Source organism: Pygoscelis adeliae, unplaced genomic scaffold, assembly GCF_000699105.1.
Source record: "Pygoscelis adeliae isolate BGI_AS28 unplaced genomic scaffold, ASM69910v1 Scaffold14, whole genome shotgun sequence".
Classification (NCBI taxonomy): domain Eukaryota; kingdom Metazoa; phylum Chordata; class Aves; order Sphenisciformes; family Spheniscidae; genus Pygoscelis; species Pygoscelis adeliae.
The window spans coordinates 20,776,662-20,784,292 of NW_008825109.1; the positions used below are offsets into that span (position 1 = coordinate 20,776,662).

General features: G+C 41.2%; 1 protein-coding gene across 1 annotated transcript in view; it reads left to right on the forward strand.

Moving 5' to 3' along the window:
• The window catches only part of PAK3 (p21 protein (Cdc42/Rac)-activated kinase 3), a 72,258-nt gene that overhangs the window by 40,525 nt on the left and 24,102 nt on the right, over nt 1–7,631 (forward strand). The window contains exons 5-7 of the mRNA XM_009327837.1: nt 707–744; nt 3,346–3,477; nt 4,445–4,607. Coding sequence (XP_009326112.1) covers nt 707–744; nt 3,346–3,477; nt 4,445–4,607 — 333 coding nt within the window. The remainder of the gene's footprint in view (nt 1–706; nt 745–3,345; nt 3,478–4,444; nt 4,608–7,631) is intronic.

A 7,631-nucleotide genomic window follows, 5' to 3' on the forward strand; every position in this document is an offset into this window, starting at 1 on the left:
TTCCTCAATTTGCTGGTTCAACCAATACAACTTGCAAAATGCGAACTGGGAGAGCTTCTCAGAAGTACTTCTAAAAACTGTGCAATTATCTCCAGAATTTACTAACATTTCTCTTCTTTTGAGGGAAAGGAGCTTTTTTTCTAAATTCCATAATTAAAAGATTTGACTGTCTAACTTGACACTTAATGTTTGCTAAAATAGCAATTACTTTTGTGATGAAATGCAAAATTCAAAACAGTTAGTGTATGCTCCTGAACACAGGAGCTGTTACTGTGCTATGTCAGAATAGAACTGCCATGGCTAAGGGGGATTTTGGGGAAGCTTTAATGGGGAAACATCTTCAGCAAGCTAAAGAGAATCAATGCATGCAATTTATCTTTTTTTTTTTTTTAAAAAAAAGCTGCTTTAGCTCTTGGGCGGAACAGAAGCATTGACTATTAAAGAACAATTTGCATTTTCTTGACCAAGTTTCTATTTATTTTATTTACTGGCAAAACAGGGCAAAAAATGGACTCAAGAAACTGTAGAAAAAGAATAACCTAGTATATTGTCCTCTTATCTTGCTTGCTGTGTAAAATAACTGTTGCTGCTGGAGGGATGTTCTGAAAGAAAAATGCTATCTATTTGGATTTACTTGTTCTGTGGGATTCCCCACAACAGGCAGTTTTATAACAGCATCTGGTTAATTTTCCCTTGCACGTTGCAGATAAAAGCGCCCATGGATACATAGAAGCCCATCCTTCGGTGAGTGTGAAAGTAACCTTTTACTTTCATAGCGTTTAAGAATTGTGGAGCAAGCTGTGAGCTTTGCCTTTTGCGATAGAGTGCCAGCCTTGTAGGCTGAAAGAAGGTACATTTTAGTGTCTTTGCAGCAGCAGAAAAGGGATCACTGGCTGTTTTCTAATTTTCTGTTTAAGAACTTTTAAACAGATGAAAGTCTGGTTTTGCAGACGGAAGATTGCTTGCTGTTCTTAACCATGGTGGAATATATAATTCGCAACAATATGCAGTACTGTCTAATTAGCCCATTTTAATTTAGTTTTAACAACTTAGAATTCATTTCTATTAAATTTTATGATTTATCCTTAGTACAGCTGGATATGTAGCTGAATATAAATAAGGTTATAATTGATACGTAACTCACTGGAACCATTGAAAGAAAGTTTTAAATAATCATCTACTCTAATTAATACTGGATTGCCGTAGCAATCCCAGAGATGTAGTCATGACATCCACATTAATATTGACCAGATTTATTAGTGTTAATGTTAGTGCATTAAATAGCAAATGACTGAATGGGGATTTGGCCTTTATTTTCAAGTGTTAAGCAACTTAATTTTAGGTTTGTGATTACACAGCGGAGTGTGTATAATGAAATGAAAATAATCTTTGAATATTCACACTTCAGATTTTCAATTGATACCGCTTTCATTATCTTTAATAAAACACACTTTTAGAAGGAAGTTTGGGGTTCACCAGACCATAGTGACCCTTCCCAATAGCTTTTCCAGTGGGTATGGACACATTGGCAGATGCTGTGGTATTTTGTTCTAGCAGACATAGACAGTGGTGAGACAGTCAAGATTTCAGCTTTCAAAAGTTACCGACTCAGAGGATGCTGGTTGAATGTTATAGTGCAGGGAAAACAACTCTCTGACAGGATCGAGCAGTCATTGGAATTACTTTAATTTCATTTCACTCCTTAATGGGAGGCTGGCATTAAATAATATGACATTGTATATGTTCTAGCTGCAGAATTTAGTGCTGTCAGACCAAGCATGGAGCCCAGTGGAAAAAATAGTTACAAGAATTTGACATAACAGAAATGTGATTATTCCCTTCTTTATTTTTGCCTTAATCATCTTCTATCCCCATGTAAGCAAAGTGCTAACGATGCATAGAAAGCTATACACTGATCTAATATATGACAAAGTAACATTCACCTTCCCATTAGGGCACCCCTTGAGTTGGCCCTTAAACTGGTGTTTAGAACGTCTGACATGTCATTCCCTACTTGGGCCAGATTAGTAGCCTGTTTCACAGTTTACCTTTAAAATTTGGGTAACAGAACTGAGTCTCACAGAAAATATAATACTCTGTGTGTGTGTGTGTGTATCTAGATGATAGTATGTTCAAGTACAGGTGACTTAAGGCAGCGATACAGTCATCTATTCAGTAACACACAGGCGTGAAGATTAGATCTCCCTGTTTCCTGCGGGCTGGTGTTTATACTGGACCAAATTGATGCTATTTTAAAGATAATGCAAATGAGATGTGAATATGTAGAATAGTACCTTTGGTTTGCTTCAGTTCTCTAAGTGGCCTGTTGTAGCCAGCTTTAAAGCAGTTGGTAAACACTTGACAAGGCACCTTTTCAGTTTTTTGTTTCACCAGCAAATTTGTGGCAACGTGATACACCCCCTGCCTCAGAGTAGCAGCTACGACTGGTGGAGGGGTTTCAACTCACCTAACACTAAATATCTGCACTGTAGGCTTCAGTTTACATGTAGACGACTGATCAGCCAGACTTCCCTTGCCTGCCCCGTATTTGGAGTCTGCCTGAAGGTCGACTGCACCCTGGCAGTGGCTTTTATTCTCCGCTGCCTGTAACGGGAGCCTGGGTGAGCAGTCGGGATGCCTGCCTGGCAGCCCCAGGCGGGTCGGCAGGATGCACCTTGCTGCTGAGGGGGCTGCATTCACTCTGGGTTACTGTTGCGGTAAGAAACAGGCAAGCAGTGGAAAGATCAATGTGTTAACTTAAGATTAGGTAAAAAGGAAGATGGTGCTGAAAAAGGAGCTACTAAACAGGGAAATTCAGCACTGTGGAAACAGGCAATATGATTATCCCACAGGTAAAATAGTAAAGAAACAAATAGCCTTTCTCTCCAAAACCAAATTCCCAGCAAGATGACAAAGGAGGCTTTGGACTTCTAAGTGTGTTAATTAACCTAGCCAGTAGACACCTGTTAGCTTTAATTGTTACCGGTTCTGTAGACACAATGCCAAAGCAATTAACCAGCAACTAGACGTGATTTCTAGTGATATATTCAAGCATTAAATTTTGTGAAATTAGACTTTGACTAAGCATGGGAATGATTTAGTTGTTTTGATTAGCAAAATTGATGAGCAAAAATGAAAAACACCAAGACGAATTAACAAAGCGGTACGATAATTTGTAACCTTTAAATTGTATTGTGCCGTCTGTAACTTAGAACTGAGGCCTGTAGGACTATAGGCATGTCTAGATTGGTTTCTGATGTCTAAGCAGACTAAAATTGTGTGTAATTATCAAACCTCCCAAGTGCCAGAATGGTGACTGTCACTCATGTTACTGTCTGTCCACAGAGCACAAAAACAGCATCAGAACCCCCGCTAGCTCCCTCTGTTTCTGAAGAAGAGGATGAAGATGACGAAGAAGAGGAAGATGACAATGAACCTCCGCCTGTTATCGCACCACGGCCTGAACATACAAAATCAGTAAGTCCCAGCTTTGGTGTAATTCAGAGCTGCTTGTTTCTGATCATGCAGCACTTGCAGGTGAAGACTCTGAGGGCTGGAGTCCTACCATGACATAGTGCTTCACCCAAGCCCCTGACACCAGGAATATCTGTTTTGAACTTTCACATTTAGTCATGAGTTTCCTGTGATTCTGATAGGGTCCGTCAATTTATCTTAGTATCAGATAAGAGGTAGCATTGTGTCTTTTAATGCTACCAGTGTAAAAGTGAGCAACTTTGTCCAAAGTACCTGTGTAGGCTCTCTGTCATCAGTGGAGGAGAGCGGTCATCAGATGCAGTTCACACCCTTGCAGGATAAATAGGAGAAACTGTCCCCTGAAGGTCCCTGTCCCTCTCCACAGACTATAGGAGTAGCTAAATGAACAGCTTAGACTAAACCCTTAACTTTTACATGACTGAAGTTGGGTGAGAAGAATCCTACACAGCTATGCATTGTAAAGAGAAGGTAAGTCTCTGAAGGACTGGAACGCAGTTCCTAATGGCCACTCCCTAAAGCTTGAAATACTGATGAGAAGTCAGTTCAACAGTTAACGATCAGAAAAGGGAAATGCTCCCTGCTTCTATTCGGACACTTATGTACCAACTAAAGAGTCATTTTGTTACCCGTGAAAACACGTGAGTATCAAGGAACAAGGCTCCGGGGCCCTGGACAGATCTTTTTCTGTATCCTTGCAACACAGTAAATTCATTATTTCAGTCATCTTTGAGAAAATCAGTGAAGATTGAAAATGAAACTGGCCATGCACTTGTGTAAAACTAGCCTTTCATTTTTGCCTGTTTAGTTTGAGAAGTGGACAGCAAAAACAAACATTTTAAGAGCCCTGGATGTGGCAGACAGCATCTTCCTAAGGGTTTGCATTTGAAATATGATCTCAAGGGCATCTCTGCAAGCCACCTTTCTGACACAAAATAATTTCTTGTCACAGATCTACACACGCTCTGTAATTGAACCTGCAGCTGCACCAGCACCAGCTAAAGAAGCCACCACTCCCCAGCCTGAAAACTCAAACACAAACACTTTGTACAGAAACACAGACCGGCAGCGAAAAAAATCCAAGATGACAGATGAGGAGATCCTAGAGAAACTGAGTACGTATTCCGTATTTCTTGTGTGATAAAGCAGCGTACTGTATGCGTGTCTCAGGATTATACGTACCGAATGTTCATCTTCAGTTTAGTGTCACGGAGTCACTTACGACTCCCCACACAAACTGTTACTGTGCTTAGAGGAAGCAAGAGAGCGCTCTAGGAATTCCTTCTGCCTCTGAGGGCAGCTATGACTGGGTTGGATTTGCCTGAGCTTCCTTCTACGCTAAAGGCAAAAGTAGAGATTGTTTCTGGTTGAGCAGGAGGCTGTGACCTAGTGAACTCCTGTGTGCTGATGGCCAAATTGAACAGGATATTTGGGTTCCTAAATTCTCTTTAGACTCCTGACTTCTCACCAGTCATCTGAGCCAAAATACTTTGCAGAAAGCTGTTGGGGTTTTGTTTCTTTGGCTGGCTGTGGTTTTTTTTTACCAGGAGACAACTACAGCACTAAGCCAATTCCTTCAGCCTCAAGGAGCTCTCCTGCCCCAAATATTCTATTGGTGTCATTTCTATGATTGTTGTTACTACTACTACTTCTACTAATATATCAGAGTTCGTTTTTATAAGAATTCTATGTTTTTGTCAGAGAGAATTCCTTTGAAAGAATGTCAGTTGACACCACGGGTAGAGAGGAAGAGGTGTTTTCAATGTGCCCCAAAAGAAAAAAAAAAAAACCACACTTTTATAACAATCCTTGTTTTATTTCTTAGCTTTATGCTTATAAAGATGTATCAAAGAGACACATCGATGTGCGTGATCAGGTAAAACTGCACTGCAAGCATTTCTCAGGAGCCAGCCTCCAGCACATCCACTGTATATTTCTCATATACGTGGCACTTTGTCATAGCTAATTCCCAGCCAGTTAATACTATTAGAATCCTAACCATTGGCCCCAAACCCCTGCACAGCTCATACTCTAGGAAAACACATCAAGCCCTTTGTGATTGTGCAGTACAACCAATTCAGTCTGCTTCTTGCATGTAATAGCTGCCAGTGCTGTGTTCTCAGACAATAAATTCTTGGGTTCATAACATAGCCCAAATTACTCTGTGTCTACCAGTAACTGTTAGGACAAAAAGTGGATTGATTTACACCTCCTTGTGTTTGATCTCAAAGCCAGTAACGTTCTGTCTTTAATGGGGGCAGCTGCTTGTGAAGGGGTGCAGTCTGGCTGTGGCTTCTTCGCAGTGGTTGTCAATGCTCGTTCTTGTGCTGTACCAACCTTTTCGTCATACCTGCCCTGCCACTGGTGGCTGGTGTGACTGCAGAGGCTGAAGCCTTCCTTAGCTGTGAGACGTCAGCTGCTTGTGTAGAGTTTTCTGCACCCTCAGCAGGTTGACAGGACTATAAAGAACTGAATCTCAGTGCCATTAGGGAGTATCCAAGGGCTAAGTTGAACACCTTTAGCTGAGGGCACAATGAAATAAATTCCAGAGCAGATAGTTACCTGCAGGTATGTCAGCTTATAAAGGGAGGAAATACAGCTTCTTCAACTGAGGCTACATGTTTGAGGCAGGCTTCCACCATGAGATCTGCAGGTACCCTTGCATACACGAACGTAAGTATGCGTATCGTTTATTCAAGCTTCTGTGTATGCCAGATTAGGACTGAGCCCTTGAGGAGTCGTGGGTTATATCTTTGAGATGTTACATGCTTTCATGCTTTTTCTTTCTTAAGAATTTGATACCAAGTGAGCAAGGTCTGAAGGTCTGCCTTGGGCAAATTGTGATGTGGACAATGAAAATCTTTTTGTGCTTTCATGAAGCTATCTGAAAATGGGGGTGATGCTTTTTTGTTATAGTCCTGGGCTAATTATATTTAAGCATGTGTGGTGATTGGGTTTTTCTGTTTTGTTTTAACTCGTATGACTTCTCCACCTTGCCTATTTCCCCCACAATTGATTTTATGCCGCTTTTAGGAAGATGTTCCCTGCTCTCTTTTATCTTAAATTGCTTTCATAATTCTTTTCTGCTTGAAATAACTGGGTTTTTTTTAGAGCCACTTTCATTACAAGTTTTACTAGGGAGTAAAGCCTGAAATATTGAGATAAGATCAAACAAAATTCTGTCTGTAATGAAATCATGAATATGTTCCACTGTAATTATAAAACAGAAGTGGCCCAATTCTGCTTTCTTATCCACTTAATTTAGGACTTGATAAAGGAAAGTGCTTAAAGACATCAAAATAGCTGATATGTGTATCTTTTGTCCAGAGTAGGGAGTGCTTCTCTGAACTGGAGCCACGTACCACTCACTTTGTTGATTTTAGTGCTGTCATATTTGACGTGCATTGGCTTACAACAGGAAACCAGCCACGAACAACTAAGTTGTGAAAGCAGCTGCTCAAGTTTTAAGGAAAAACACCAGAAACCTGAACTGCAAAATCAGTGGCAAATTTGGAAAATTCTTTTTCAAAATATTTGTTCTGCAGTCTTTTTCTTTATTCCTTTCTAACGTGAACTTCCGTGAACTTCTGATATCTGTTCTGATAGATACACAGTTCCATTAACTAGCTGAAAATAGCACCTAGCCAGACACGGACAACACAGTGTTTTTCCTGTTGTCCAGCCCAGCACAGGATTACGGCAGTGTCTGGTTTAGTACTGCGGAGTCTCATGGGGATCCCTGTCTGGGGGATGGTTAAGCTCAGTAGTGTGAGCGGGAGGGTATGCTTTCTCATCTCGCATCCCTTCTTCCAGTCAGTTAAAAGGGAGTCCCAGAGTCCTTTGGTCATATTCTTCTTGGCTGAAGAGTTATTTTGTAGTGGAAACCCACTATAGAGAAGCAGAATGAAAGCTTTGTCTTAACATTATACGTTTCGGTGAGATGAAACTTCAAAAAGTTAACCAGTCCTGAAAGCATTACGTCCTTGGCTTGGACTCCAATCCAGTTACTCTAACTCTTGCAGGCTGGCACAGCAGGGCCGGGACCACTTCAGGCTACTTGAGGCTGTGTTGGCATCCTCTGCCAGCAGGCCGGCGCTCACGCTGCCGTTAGCAGGGGGCACCGGCTGGGGCTCCCGGCG